We start from the raw sequence: 15,716 nt of genomic DNA on the forward strand, positions 1-15,716 counted from the left end.
TCCCTTTTCTCTTGAATCTACATTTTTTTCCGTGTGTGTATGTGTGATATTTTGAGTTTCATAGGGCTGGTCTCAGGAACACTGGCAAATTGACAGTAGGTTTTATGTGACTGAGGACTGTGTATCCTCAGGACATTAACTGGCCTAATCTTGTGCAGGCCTTCAGCCAATCACTATAAAAAATAACTTATTAACATATATTTGTAAGCTTGCATGTGAGTGCTGACACATAAGAGTTAAGAGGATCACTCCCCTTCGAGGATGCAGGTTTAGGATTTTGTGGCCAGCACCCTTAAACACCCTTAAACCATGTCATGATTCCTTGTTTTTTGTTAAAAACAGAAGCAAAGAAAACAAAGCCTGTGTGTGTGTGTGTGTGTGTGTGTGTGTACATGCCACAGTGTATGTGGCAATCAGCAAACAAGTACAGTTGGTTCTGCCTTTCCACCATGTGGTTTGAGGGATTGAACTATCAGGCTTTGCAGGAAGACCCCAAAAAGCGTGCATGCTCTGTCTCTCTTGCTGCCCCCTCCCAAATTCATGATCTCTCAATTATTACTGCAGATGTGTGTGCATACAACTTCTCAAGTCTATTCAGCATTGCTCATATGCACGTGTGTCTAGGGCTGACCTTTTTGGATTGGACATCTAAACTGATTTTCCCATCCACACACCGGAGCAGCCACTGACAAGTCTGTTGGATTGAGACCATGCGCAGTTTTCCCTGTTCCCACTGGCCTGTCTGCTAGTTTTGTCATTCTGTGTATCATGTCCTGGCAGCCATGGTGTACAGGCCCAGGTTCCATGTCACATCTCGGGGCACTAAGTGGACAGCCTGGGCCTCTGGCTTTTATAGTCTTTCAGACCCTTGTGCAATTTCCCGTGAGCCTTTAGGTGTAAGAGGTGTGTTGCATATGTATCAGCTGAGCTTGAGCATCCCAGTCACGTGTTCTTTTCACTTTAGCCAGTTGTATATCTGTGTAATAGTTTCCATGTGCTGCAGAAACAAGCTTTGATGAGAGGTGAGTGTCAGTCAGCCATCCTGTCTTTCTATAACGTGACCAAACCTACTAAATTACTGGAGGGAAGACCCTTCAAAGAAAAACAGCAAAATCAAAACAACAAACCTAGCCTGTCGGGAAACCCTGCTGTCACAGTCTGCCATGACTGTAAAGTTCGGAGAACCCCCTTTGTGGATGAGGCTGCTGCTTCTTGGCCCAGAGAGCCTGGATCCCCAACACCCTCTACCTGAGAAATGTCATATAGTCCTTAGGGAAATTATAGGTCCAACTCCCCCGACCCCTCCCCACCTCAAGAACCTGTTCAGCAAGCACCTGGGATTCCTGGAATGCTTCTCCATGTAAGTGAGGCATCTCAGTACCTTCGCCCTGCAGCCTATATCCACCCTGGATATCCCAAGCCCCGCCCCCCGAAGTTCTATATAACCCTTCACGCCAAACCAAATGGAACTGTCTCCCTGAAGCTGATTCTCACATATCATTTTCCTTCATGCTCATGGGCCACCAGTTCCTCAATACTGCTCCCTTGTCCCTGGAGGACCGGTGGCCAGCAAGGCAAGAGCCACAGCCGCCCTCAGTGAGAGTATGGGCCAGGCTTCTACTTCCCCACTATGCTCTGTCTAGGTTTTTTTATTATGTGTGTGTTTGCTTACCCCCCAATAACACCCCCCTCCCCCTGCGCAGAAGAGTTCATCTGAGCCCCAGCTTGTGAGAATGGGAGAATCTTAGCTCCTTGTCTGCTTTGAAATTCACCTGTGGACTCACTTCAGCCTAATATAAGTATATCTTAGCTGGAGAGTTCAAGGAACTGGGTGGAGTGGGAAGAACTAGCGATGTTAACTCAGGAAGGTAGAAGTGAACTCAAGGCCAAGCTCAGCTACTAGCGAGACTGAGGCCTGTCTCAAAAAGACAAAAGCAGCCAGATCTTGAGATAGGATGTGTGTTGAGAGGAGAAAGCTGAGTAAGGAGTGAGTGATGACAAATCAGAAGTAGGTTCTCATCACCACCTCATGACACCTTATCCAGCTGCTGGAATTGAAAGCCAAGGTGCTAATTCTTCATCAGCAAACAGCTGTTAAAGGCAATGTGCTCCTCACCCATTCAAGGCAAAGGCCCCTCATTTAAAAAAATGTTCTTTTGGACTAGAGAGATGGCTCAGTGGTTAATAGCACTGCCTGCTCTTCCAAAGGACCCGGGTTCAATTCCCAGCAACCACATGGCAGCTCACAACTGTCTGTAACTCCAAAGGTCTGACACCCTTATACCAATGCATATAAATTTAAATTTAAAAAATGTTCTTTCACCTACACGAACAGACCAACTCCTCCTGTGACTTATCCCTACAACCAAGACCATTGACTTTAAAAGCTATCTGTGAAAGGAGACATAAAAAGAGAAAAGTGCGCACCAAAAGTACCATGAAGGGGAATACTGGAAAGAAATCAAAATACCAGAAGACAAAGGAACCTTTGCTTCCATTTTCACCATCAGAAAAATGGAAGAAACTGTTGTCCATGGAGGGAAGTTTTAACTACTGAGCTTCTTGGGAGAAGGTTTTCTTGACCACACTGAGAAGCTGAAGGAATCCTTGATGCAAACAGATACTGGCAAAGAAAGACCTCCTTGGTCTCACAAGCCTGTGGATAAGGGCGGGGCCATACCCAACTGAAGATGTATTGTCAGAAGATGAGAAGGTGGTGCAACTGGAATGTGGCCAATGTAAGGTCCTAATAAACCCTGACTTCCTGACAAAGGAGTGCATGTAAACAAGAAAATAGCAACAAAGAAGTGGCAATGTCTTTAAAAAAAAAAAAAATCAAGAACTTCTGGGCCCAAAAATACTGCACAGAAACAGAAAGGCCTGGGAGGTTAGTGAGCATGCGAATGTTAAAGAAGGTGATGAATACGCAAAAAGAGCTGAGAGATGATATTGTCAAGCCTGAGATACACTAGAGAAAGACCACTTCCACAATTCTGAGCCAAATCTGAAGCAAGCATTAATTAAATACTCTGGCCAGGTCCACCCCTGGGCTCTCGGGGAAGGGCCAGGAGTCATGTTTTGCAGGGACTTGAGAAGGGAAGACCCATAACCCATTGCATTTCCCATCAGGTCCAATCTGGGTCACACATGCATCCTGACGCATTTACTGCCCACGGATCTCCAGTCTGTATCCAATCAAGCACGTCAGGTGTAAGCAAATCTTTTCAGGGGATTCAAAACATGCTGCCGGCCTGGTATTTTCCAAGATCTACAACTCCCAGCATTCCAAGAAGTGATCGTGTCCTTGGGTAAGTGGGGCTTTACGGGTTACCTTTGCCTCTTACAAAGAAGTCTGGCTGCTCTTGCAGAGGACCCTGGTTTGAATTCCAGCACCTATGTAGCAGAGCACAACTATCTATAACTACAGTCCCAGGGGATGTGATGCCGTCATCTTCATCTGGCCTTTTCTGGGACAAGATATATATATATATATATACAGGCAAAATGCTTATACACATGACATAAATAAATCTAAAAAAAATTTTTTTAAAAGAGAACACAGGAAAAGTGACTCAATAGGAAGATGTGTGTGTGGCGGGGTATATATGCCAACACAGGGGATGAAGAAATTCTTAAAGCAAGGACCTCCTACGGAGAAAACTGAAAATAATCTGAACCAATTCATGAAAATAATTCCTAAATAGTTTTAAAAACACTGTTGTCAGCCTGCGTACATTTCCTGAGTAAACAAAACAAACAAAACCCCCCAAACCTCAGCTGTTGTTTAAAAGGAAACTTTTATGAAGTGGGTTTGGACACACATGTGCTTGTGAAGGCCAGGCCCCCAGGAGCTAGAGTGACGGGCAGCTGTGAGCCTGCATCCATCATATCCCCGTACATCACTGTAGGTGAAGGTTTGTAGATGTTATTCATTCAACCCATACTGTTTCTCTTTAGAATAAGTGTGTATTTAAGCCACAGTACCATGGTGCCAGGTCCTTTACGGCAGGCACAGTATGAGACAGCCCTAAAATCGGAAGTAAAGTGTGCTCATCCAGAAGAAGAATACCTGAAGACATTTCCAAGACACATTGACATTTTCTGGCCCTTGTGCACCCTCTTGCCTCTTCCTTCTGAGTCCAAAACTGCCTAACTTCCCAATTCTCTAATTCATGTCTCAGCCAGCAACTCTCTCCCCAAAGGACACTAGGATTCGGGGTGTAGTTCAGTAGTAAAGAACTTCCTAGTATGTGTGAGGCCCTGGGCTCATAGCACTGAAAAAAAAATGTGAAAGGACTCTACCTGTTATTTCCTGGCTGGCTTTGATGGTGGCGGGGGGTCATGGAGTAAGCCGTCTAGTGGCAGGTCGTCAGAGCTCAGAAAGCCCAGAGTTGGATGTTCACCCAGCAGAGATGTTCCACCGTGGACAGTGGCCACAGCAGGCAGGAGTTTGGACCAGACCAATGAGTGTGTGGGATGTCTTAGACGTTGGAAAGGCAAGGAAACCCATCTTTCCTAAGGTTCTGCAGAAAGGAATACACACAGACAGTCATTTTAGCACATGGAGACCTCTGCTGGACTTGTGGCATGCAGAGCTATGAGAAATTGACTGTGTTAGCCAAGCAACTGCATTCGTGTGATTTGTTAAATCAGCAAAGGAAAAGTTACATACAACCTGAGCTAGCACAGCATATAAAGCTAACATAACTCATACATGGATGTTTACTCATGACCAACACTCTCTGTGCTGTACCAACACGGTGTCACACTACGAACAAACAGCTCACATATACTTTCCTGCCTTTAGTTGATTGCAAATACTTTTCCCCCCCTTCGTTTTGTTTTTCTTATAACACCTTCCCTCCACATCCTCAGTAATCTTCGGAGTGGTAACGGACCTACCTCATAAACCACCTGCCTAAATTCTACTCTTACGTCTGTCCTGCGGTTTCCCTTGCTTTCCTTATATTCCTTGGATGCCTACTGTTCCTCAGTACCCGGGGAGTCCTGCGTAAGGCACCAGGCACCACTGCAGGGATTCCAGATCTGACCATGGAGCTCCTCTGGTGATTTTTTTTTTTTGCCAGGGAAGGTTTTGAACAGCTTGGACATGGTTAGGTGTTGCTACCTCTCGGGGTCTCTGTGCTTTCAGATAAGGTAAGAAGAATCATTTGCCTCACTTTATGTTTAAATGTCTTTGAAACAGTTTCAAAGCAGTGTGACCCTGGATTTACTTTTTTTTTTTTTTTTTTTGGCGGGGGAGGGGATGCTAAAAATGAATTTTTTAAAAAATGAAATAACTCTACCAGTTGAATTGTAATGCCCGCACACACTAAGGTTCAAATGTCGGTCAAGAAGGCTTAGTTAGAGGAGTGTAGGATATCTCCACTTTCGCACATGCTTTCCCCTAAGGAGGAAGGAGAGTCCAGTACATTATGAATTTATAAAACTTCATACTAAATATATGATGACCTATTTCTAAGGACTTCCTTTTGCATTTATGACTCTTAGGTTTCTTCGTGTCGTGGTGATGGTCCTTACTGTCTTGTAACATCTGGCAAAGTCCCAATGTAAGTGCTGTGCCTGGGATCTTCCTGACAATTACAAGTTCCCGGGGGAAACTGCTGATACAGGATCTGTCGGGTGGTGGCGCTGTTGGCATTCATCGTGACTCCGCGTCTCCCTGAACTGACTTCTCCCTTTGCACTCAGCGTTCACCACGCAATAGAAAATGAGGGCGTCGCTCGGGTAACAAGTCCAAGTTTTACAGTTTCGGGCCGAGGTTTCCTGCTGGCTGCTGTGTGGTGAGTTCCGGAAACCTCAGGGCCCGCAGACTTCCCTTTGTGGGGCGCCTGCCCAGACTTCATCCTCTGCGGGCAGCCACGCCCCACTGGGGGAAGGAAATTGAAGTTGGAAAGTCTTTCCTAGAGGCTGGAACACCTTGCTGTGCCTCACCTGTTCCTTCCAGTCCCCTGACTGGCCAGCTCCATCTGAAACCCGAGTGACCGGAGGAGGAGGGACAAGGTAGCAGCTGGCTTCTAGGGTCAGAGGGAGGAAGAGGTACAAGGGTTGCATCTCATCTGGGGTGGGTTTGAAATTTGGGGAGAAGAGTCGGGAAGGAGGGACGCTAAAGGTGCGATGGCTAGGCTGGCTGTAGGAGAACCGATGCAGTTACAAGGTATGTTGATCAGTATTTCTCTGGAGCAAGTGTCTTGTTTGCTTTTGTCTGTTGGATTTCTATGACAAGAAAAAAAGTTCAGTTTTGGCAAAGAGAACAGTAAGATGAAATTCTCGGGGAGGAGTCAGCCAGAACCCAGAGGGTATAGAGTGGGGGTACAGGAATTACTTATCCAGGGGCCCATAGCCCCTCAGATAAATACCTTGAGTTCAGCACGCACAGCCTTGAAATTTGGCATTGCAGCTGCAGTTACTGCACAAGGCTGTGGGCACTTTAAATGAGATAATATTTGTATTATCTCATATTTCAAAGGTACATGGCCCCTTTGTTGGGTCAAACCTGTTTCTTCCTTAATCTGTTATCTTTTTCTTCTTTTTAAGATCAGTCTCTCAATCTCGTTACTATCTCCTCTCTCTCTCTCTCTCTCTCTCTCTCTCTCTCTCTCTCTCTCTCTGTCTCTCTCTTTTTCTCTCTCTGTCTCTGTCTCTCTCTGTCTCTGTCTCTCTCTCTCTGTCTCTCTCTGTCTCTCTCTCTGTCTCTCTCTGTCTCTCTCTCTGTCTCTCTCTCTCTCTGTCTCTCTCTCTCTCTCTCTCTCTCTCTCTCTCTCTCTCTCTCTCTGTCTCTCTCTCTCATTTGTGTTGCTTCCTTCCGTAACGTGCCTTTTACCCATGTGAGTTTCTTCTGTATGTGAGACCACGCCTTTCCCCCTCTATTTATTAAGTCACAAATGGATGAAGGAAAGAAGCAAGGAGCTGCGGGTAGACAGCAGTGGACTTTGCTAACCTCCTCCATCAGCATCTCCACTCACAGGCACCTAGAGACTGGTGCTTTCACTGAGAAATCACGAAGTGTCTGTGCCACTTCATTATCACATTTTTCTCCCATGCCTTCATTATTGGCACAGAAGAGTAGGGGTCAGGGTTTAAGAAACCAAAACTCTGGTTTCAAGCTGTAGAAGTTACAAGTGCAAAGTCCATATGTCTACAGGATTGTTGCTTCTGAGCACCGTGGGAAGGATCTACTCTGAGTCTCTCTCTGGGGCTGGTAGATAGCTGTCTTCATCTTATGACGCCCCTCACCCCAGTGTTTGCCTACCTCTGTGTTTTTCATTTTATAAGCACATCAGTCATATTAGGCTAAGGCTAATCCTGCTTATCTCATCTTTTATAGAATTCTTTTTTTAAAATTGAAAAATAAAATCATTCATATTACATCTCAATTGCTATCCCATCCCGTGCATCCTCCCATTCCTCCCTCCCTCCCGCTTTCACCCCATTCCCTTTCCCTATGACTGTGACTGAAGGGGACCTCCTCCCCTTGAATATGATGCTAGGGTATGAAGTTTCTTCTTGGTAGTCTACTATCCTTCCTCCAAGTGCCATTGGGCCTCCCTATCAAGGGGACATGGCCAATATGGGGCACCAGAGTTCCTGTTAAAGTCAGTCCCCAGTCTCCACTTAACTGCAGAGAATGTCCGGTCCCTTGGCTAGGTTTGGGTAGGGGTTTGATGATGACTGCATGTATTGTCCTTGGTTGGTGCCTTAGATCAAGCAAACCCCTGGGTCCAGATCCACCCATCATAGTGTTCTTCTTGTAGATTTCTAGGACCCTCTGGATCCATCTATTTCCCTATCTCCTATATTTCTCTCATCTTAGGATGTCCTCACCACTATCCCACTTTCCTGGTAAGCGAAGACTTTCGTGAGACATACCCCTTGGGCTAGTGTCCAGTTATAAGTGAGTATATACTATCTGAGTCTCTCTGCTTCTGGGTTAACTCACTCATGATCATTTCTAGTTCCATCCATTTGTCCACAAATTTCAGAAATTCCTTGTTTTTAATGGCTGAGTAGTATTCCGTAGTGTAAATGTACCACAGTTTCTTTATCCATTCTTTTACTGAGGGACACTTAGGCTGTTTCCATGTTCTGGCTATTATGAATAAGGCCGCTATGAACATGGTTGAGCAAATTTTCTTGTTGTGTGCTGGAGCATCTTCTGGGTATATTCCAAGGAGTGGAATAGCTGGGTCTTGAGGAAGCCCTATTCCCAGTTTTCTGAGATAGCGCCAGACAGATTTCCAAAGTGGCTGTACTAGTTTGCATTCCCACCAGCAATGAAGGAGTATTCCTCTTTCTCCGCATCCTCGACAGCATGTGGTGTCACTTGAATTTTTGATCTTAGCCATTCTGATGGGTGTAAGATGGAATCTCAGACTTGTTTTGATTTGCATTTCTCTGACGACTAAAGACGTTGAGCATTTCTTTTAAAGAATTCTTTCCCCATATAATGTCAAATTGGGGGTAGGAGGTGCCACCATGTCAACATGTGAGTGGAGGGCCTCACAACTCAACCCGTGACAAGAGTTTAGCATTTACCTGGCTGCTCAAATACGATCCATCGTGAGTGCGCTCAGAGAGTCAGGACATCTTAAGCACTGCTCAGCTGTGCGCTGCTGACTCTTCTTCCCACCTGCCCCCACCGCTGGCTGTTGCCCCAACAACAGGGGGCTCTGAAGCTGGGATCCTACAATTCTGTTTTGTTTTAGCATGAGGCCTCACCTGTGCTGTGGCTGCTGTAACCAATGACCACACACACAAACAGACACACACATGTACACACATATACACACAGGCGTGTGCACACACAGACACACACATATAGACACACACATGCACACGCGCGTGCCCACATACATACCCATTATGAAACAAAACTGGTAGCATAAAACACAGTCAAACATGAGTAGGATGGTTTTCGCTCTTTCCCTGGAGACTCTAAAGGAAAATAAGTTCCCTGTAGGGCTTCTAGCACATTTCTGCGTTCATGCCCCTTTGCCCCTTTGCCCCTTTGTCCACCTTCAAAGCCCTCGCCACCTGGGCTTCGCCCTCTTCCTGACCATTCAAGCATCTTCGTGACACACAAGACCCTCTCTGTTCTTCAGGGTTATCTCCCTCTTTTAAAGTTAGTTGATTAACTCCATCTACTATGTTAGTTCCCACTTGCTATTTTAATACTAACAAAAACAACACATTAATAGGTTCCAGAGATTTAGGGCATGGGCATTGTAGGAAAAGGGAAGCACTTTTCTCAGGCCTGTACCCAATATTTTTCTGATTCTTTGCTGAATTTATTATCATTGCCCCCTATTCCCCACCCTGTCTTTTTTTTTTCTCATTACTGGAGAGATCGAAATCAGCACCATGTCACTACATTCTAACCCTTTTTTCTTTCTTTCTTTTTCTTTTCTTTCTTCCTTTTTTATTTATTTATTTTTTTACAGATTTTGTTTCATTAATTTTTATATTGCGTTTGTGGCTGTGTGTGTAATTAATGTATACAAACACAGACATAACACAGTTACATCCACAGACACCTACACCATAGTGTGGGCATGAGTGCAGCCAAGAGGCACCGGATCCTCCAGAGATGGAGCGCAGGCAGCTGTGTGCCACTGGAGTTGGGTGTGGGAACTGAACTTGAGTCCTCTCCAAAAGCAGTAATTCTCTTAACCACTGAGCCGTCTCTCCAGCCCATCTTAGCCCTCTTTTGTTTTCTACTTTTCAGCAGGGTTTTGGTTGTTCAACCTGGCCTTGAACTGGCTCCATAGCCCAGCCAGGTCTTGAACGTTCTATTTTCCTGCCTCAACTTCCACAGTAATTATTAGTATCCATTTTTTTTACTATGAGATGAGTGTTTGCTTGCCGTACATACCAAGGATGTTTAAATCCCTTTATGGGGGGGAAATCAGCTTGTCAAATACAGACTGAAAACAATGTGTGATCAGTGGGCAGCAATTGGTAATGTAATATGTTCTGTACAACACTGTTTAAAGGAATTCCTTGGCATAGTAAAATGGCTCAGTAGGTAAGATACTTGTCACACAGGCTGTCAACCTAATATGAGCCCCCAAACCCATGTAATGGTGGGAAAGGAGAACCAAGTCCTCTGACCTCCACACAATGAGCTGTGGCATGTCCATGTATACATGCACAGACACAAACACAGGCATACACATACACACATGTGCACATGCACACACACAAATTATAAATAAAACAAAATAAGTGAAGAACGCAGTCCTTTCATGATTGGTATTCCAATATGATTCCATATGCTCAATCAGTTTGTGTAGTTATTTCCTTATAAGGATTACTTGCAGCCAGAGATACTTTTGTAGACGAATTTACTTACTCAGCAAGCCTCTGTTCTGAGGAGTTAGCAGTGAAAAGGATTGCCACAGCACCTACATCTTTGTGCTCATGGAAGTTTCTTCTGTTCCTCTAGCCTTGCCATTTCAGGCCTGTCCTTATCAGTGTAGGTCAGTCAGTCTGGGTCCCCGCATGCTCTCTGTGTCTCGCATGCTCTTCAGTGTCTACGTCTGTGCTGATGCAGGCCCCAGAGAGTCTGACTATGGTGCCCTGAAGGAAATGGCTGTCTGAAGCGAGGGAACAGGTAATAATAGAAAACTCAGCATGAGGTGTGGAATAGGGGGTGTGGATCCTGACTGCTGTCTACTGGTTAGATCATGTCCTGGACAGTTTCCAAATGGGGAAAATGAGCAAAGAAATGAATTCCCTGAAGGAAAAACTGCAAGGTGCTGAGAGTGTTTAAAGTTCTGTTTTGGGTCTGGGTCCTGAATAATAATAATAATAATAATAATAATAATAATAATAATAATAATAATAATAATAATAATGTCCTGAATAATAATAATAATAATGTCCTGAATAATAATAATAATACCTATTATTATTATTATTATTATTATTATTATTATTATTATTATTGATGTTGTTATTGTTGTTGTGATTTGTGATTGTTGTTGTTATTAGCTTTTCTTAGGTTTTTTTTTTTTTTTTTGAGGTAAGGTGTCTCTGGCTGTTCTCAAACTTACTGTGCAGCCGAAGATGACCTTGAACCTCTGGCCTCCTTCCTTTACCTCCCAAGCGCTAGAATGCCAATGGGATGTGAACCACTCTGCCTGACTCTGGGATTTATTTAAAGTCTGTGACCAAACAACAAAGCACTTAGCTCTCTGTCTTTGATTGCTTTGTTATCCTTTTTCTTTATAGAAATGAAAGGCGGATGTGGACAGGGAAGTGTCTAGGGATACTCCGTGTTCAGAGACTGGATGGAACCTTTTATTCTTGAACTTATAAGAATTTCTTTGAGTTCTCTGCCTGGAATAATAATGAAAGGATAGGTTACTATATAGTTGGGGACAGTTGCTTTCGGATAATGAAAGGAATTGGAGGAAATCAGGGTCATGTGTCTGTCTTGCCATAGCCTCTTTCCTGGCTGTGCTGATACCTATATCAACTCATGACAGATGGCCTCCTGTGGTAGTTCCCGCCCACTGTTCCAACTGAGTTACATGCTATGGCTAAAAACTCAACAAGAAGCAAATTAGGAGAAGAAGGATTTGGTAGGTTCAGGATTTGAGGGTGCAGTCTATCAAGGTGCGGCACAGCATGGCTATGGGAGCAACTTGTGGTTCTGATGGCAAAAGAGGAAGGATTTTCACTGAAATCAGGAACCAAAGTAGGGAATGTGCCCTCACCCCCCACCCCCATCCGTCTCATATAGCTCAGCCTGGCTTTGAACCCATGGTGTAACTCAGGCAGTCCTTGAATTCCTTGATGCTGAGATTACAGGGTGTGCCATGATACTTGGCTTGGCTTCATTCTTTTTATTCAGTCTGGGATGGAGTCCATAAGACTGTGCCTCCCACACTTACGGTGCATCTTCTCTCTCCAGTCAAACTTTTCTGGAAACAACCTCAAGGACACTGCATGAGTTGTCTCCTGGGTGAGAGTCATAGATGAAGACACCAGCTGACTGCAGCATGTGCATCAGACACATCCATATAAGTGCGAGCAACATACACCACACCACACACACACCATACACACCACACCCACCCCCCCACCCACCCCCCCGCACACATATGCTTAGGATCTGGCTCTGTGAGCTTGGTTGGGTTGGCTATTTTGACTCCTGCTGACCCTGACTGAAATGCTCAATGGGTCTTTGTTTTTGTTAGTCTTGGCCATGAGTTTAGTGCTGCTTAGTGGCCTTTAGTGGTCAGGCACTGGGCACAGCAGCAGGAATTGTTGGTAGGAGAAGCAGAAGTGGGGTACTTTGAGACCCTCGAGGCACTGCAAAGGCTAAGGGGAGGCTGAAAATCTTAACTTGGACACTGTGGTCCTTTGAATGCAATTGGCCCGCCCCTAGGCCTATAGGGAGTGGCACCATTAGGAGGCGTGGCCTTGTGGGAGGAAGTGTGCCACTGTGGAGTTGGGCTTTGAGGTCTCATATATGCTTAAGCCACTCCCAGTGACACAGTCTCCTGCTGCCTGTGGACCAAGATGAGGAACTTTCAGCTTCTTCTCCAGCTCCATGTCTGCTTAGATGCTGCCATTCTCCCCACTGTGATGATAACAGACTAAATGTCTGAAACTATGAGCCAGCCCCAATTACATGCTTTTGTTTGTAAATGTAGCCTTCTCATAGCAAGAGAAACCCTAACTATGACAGGCATTGTGCCTTCCATCTGATTTATAGTCACGTTCCACAAATCCAGTCAGGGTGGGTGGAACCTGAGTGGGCCTAGCCGGCCTCTCACCTCTTGAACTTCCCACCAGGCCTCAATGTCTGACCCCTTCAAGGTTCCCTGGGGGCTGACATCTTGGTATGAACAAGCATGAGTTCTGGTAGAAGAAAAGAGAGGGGTGCTAGAATATTCTTGTAGTCTTAGCAATAAAAACACTGGCAAGTGGTAAATCCCATGCGTGTGCAGGGGTGGGTTCAGAAGCCCGCTTGTCCCAAGTCTTGGTGGCAGAAGACACCGTGACAGTATGTGGGCATGGGGAATTCCAAGCCCCAGGATCTCCTGTCTCATTCTCAGCTATGTAAAACTCAGCTAAATGAAAAACAAACAAACAAAACAAACAAACAAAAACAAAAAAAACCCCAAAAACAAAATAAAAAACCCCCAAATGACTAAATATCACCAAGCTTCTGAGTGGTGAAAAGTTGTACCGGGAGGAGCATTAGATGGGGATTTGAAACACCCAATGCCAGCCTTAGCATCAGTGCCAGTTAGCTGCTGGGTAGACATTAGTAGTTCAGATTGCTTTCAAAGGGTCCATTTTTTTTCATTAGTTGTAATTTGTGCACATTAATGATACAGGGTAATGGATTCCCATGGTGACACTTCCACACCACCCTGCCTTACTCTTTCTCCCGCTATCTTCATCCACATCTCAAACAATTCCTTCAGAGGCTACTTGTTGTGTCACAGTTAGAACTCTGTGGCCTTTGTGATGCATGTGCTGTATCTCCTAGTGTGTTCGTGAGGGGATCAATACATGAATGAGCCAGGCCCAAATGGTGTATACCTTTAATCCCATTACTTGAGAGACAAAGAAAGGTGGATCTCTGTTGAGTTCAAGACCAGCCTGGTCTACATAGCAAGCTCCAGGACAAGAAATGCTACATAGTGAGACTCTCTCTCAAAACTAAATAAATGAGTAAACAAAGACAGAAAAAAAAAAAAGGAAGGCTGGAAAGGAGGAAGGGAGGGAGTAAATTGGCTTAGCAGGTACTATCTGAAATCTATCCCCAGAAGGAAATAACCCACTGGCCTCCACACACACAGTGGCACAAGCTCATGCACATGTGCAACTAATTCTCTCTCTCTCTCTCTCTCTCTCTCTCTCTCTCTCACACACACACACACACACACACACACACACACACACACACTGGCAGGGAACATGGCATGGAACATAGAGGTAGTCAGTACATTAGCAGTAGTGTGCTTCAGAATGGCTCTCTGATGCTGAGGGTGGATCCACCGTGTTTGCATCACTCCTTGAAACCCAGGCTGCTCCTCTTGACCCCATCTGACCTCAGTTTCACCCTTTCCTCACTCATAATCCAAACTCAGGATGTCCTAATAATCCTCCCAGGATCAAGAAGTTGCATATCATTGGATGAGATCTCTGCTTTTTTTTTTTTCCTAACCTCAGGCAAGGTATTTTTATTTTATTTACTTATTTTGTTGGTTTGGTTTGGTTTGGCTTTTAAAGACAGAGTTTCTCTGTATTGCTCTGGCTGGCTGTTCTGGATTCACTTTATAGACCAGGCTGGCCTTGGACTCACAGAGATCCACCTGCCTCTACCTCCCCAAGTGCTTAGATCACTGGCATGTGCCACCACGACCAGTTTACTTTTATTTATTTATTTATTTATTTTTGATGTGCATTGGTGTTTTGCATGCAGGTGTGTCTGTGTGAGAATGTTGGATCCTGGAACTAAAATAATGTGAGCTGCCATGTGGGTGCTAAGAATCGAACCCAAATCCTTTAGAAAAGCAACAAGTGCGCTTAACCGCTGAGCCATCTCTCCATCCCCAAGCAAGGCATTTAAAACTTAAAACTTACACTGTAGTTTCCATGCAAATTATACTGTTAGTACAACGGCAGTGATGTGTTCTGACCTGATTTTCTACTGTAAGAATGAAGGAAAACTTGAAGAGTACCCTGACAATTTAATATCGTGTGAGAGAAATGTAGATAACCCAGATACTATTTGAAATGATCTGTGCCCAACCTTCAGCATCATACTAATCATTCTCCTTTCTTTGACCAAAATGAAAATAAGTAATTTTTAATCTTCTGGATTGCTAACGAGAAGGAAATGGAGGCAGCCTAACCTGAAAGTGAAAGCTGGAGTGTAGACTATCTACAACTGGTAGGTCAGTAGATACCAGATGGTATCTGCAGGGCCGTAACTGCAGGTATTCAGATAATGTGACATAAATTCCTTACAAAAGGAGAGGTCTTTGATGGCTGGGATAGAATTTGAAGATAATGCGCTTTGAGTGTCTTCATGTGTGAGTGAATGGTTTAGCAGTAATGTGGGGGCTGCAGCTTTGTTGTCTCAGTGTTGGAGGGACTTGCTTGACCTAGAGAAGGCCTGAGGCTTGATTTTTTTTTTTTTTTAGCATAGACAAAAAACTGACCTGAAAACCTAACAGAACGGTGGGGGGCAGTATAACAGAGATCTTCTGAAAAATATCTGAGTGACGAGGAAGCCGAGGATTCTGCTGGAGGATGGATTGATGGGAGTCAAGGTGGAGACAGAAGCTGGGAACATGGATTGTGTGGATGCCCTTTTTGGCCATGAATGGAAGCAAGATCATCGCGGGGCTGTCAGCAAAAGTGGCCTTGGTTCAAATACCAACAGAGCTATAGATAGTATATTTGTTTCTCTTTGTCCAGCAGTGGCAGAGTGACTTGTGGCCCCACTGCACACTACAGTGCTTGACACAGATAGCATTCTGGTCAGTATCTGGGAGGCCCTGATGGTCAGGTGTTTATGCCTGGATTTCTCCATGAGACAGAACTTCTGTTGTCTCAGCAGATCACATGTGAATTAATTTATTCATTTTTAGGTTTACATGCAAAGCAATAGTTTTCATTATGGCGTTTTCCATACATATGTACCATTATAATTTTTCTCATTTATT

The 15,716-nt window shown here is 44.6% G+C and overlaps 1 protein-coding gene across 3 annotated transcripts in view; it reads left to right on the forward strand.

The window, feature by feature from the left end:
- The first annotated feature begins 5,778 nt into the window (after nt 1-5,778).
- The window catches only part of STYK1 (serine/threonine/tyrosine kinase 1), a 43,352-nt gene continuing 33,414 nt past the window's right edge, over nt 5,779-15,716 (forward strand). Inside the window, exon 1 of one of the 3 annotated variants that reach the window (XM_084766591.1) lies at nt 5,779-5,804. Coding sequence is in view for 1 of the 3 variants with exons in the window: in XM_084766592.1 (XP_084622718.1) it covers nt 15,309-15,320 (12 nt within the window). In the remaining 2 variants the exon portion in view is untranslated. The other 2 variants (XM_084766594.1, XM_084766592.1) reach the window with 2 other exon arrangements.

The sequence above is a fragment of the Acomys minous genome (genome assembly GCF_964271855.1).
Source record: "Acomys minous genome assembly, chromosome: 17".
NCBI lineage: Eukaryota > Metazoa > Chordata > Mammalia > Rodentia > Muridae > Acomys > Acomys minous.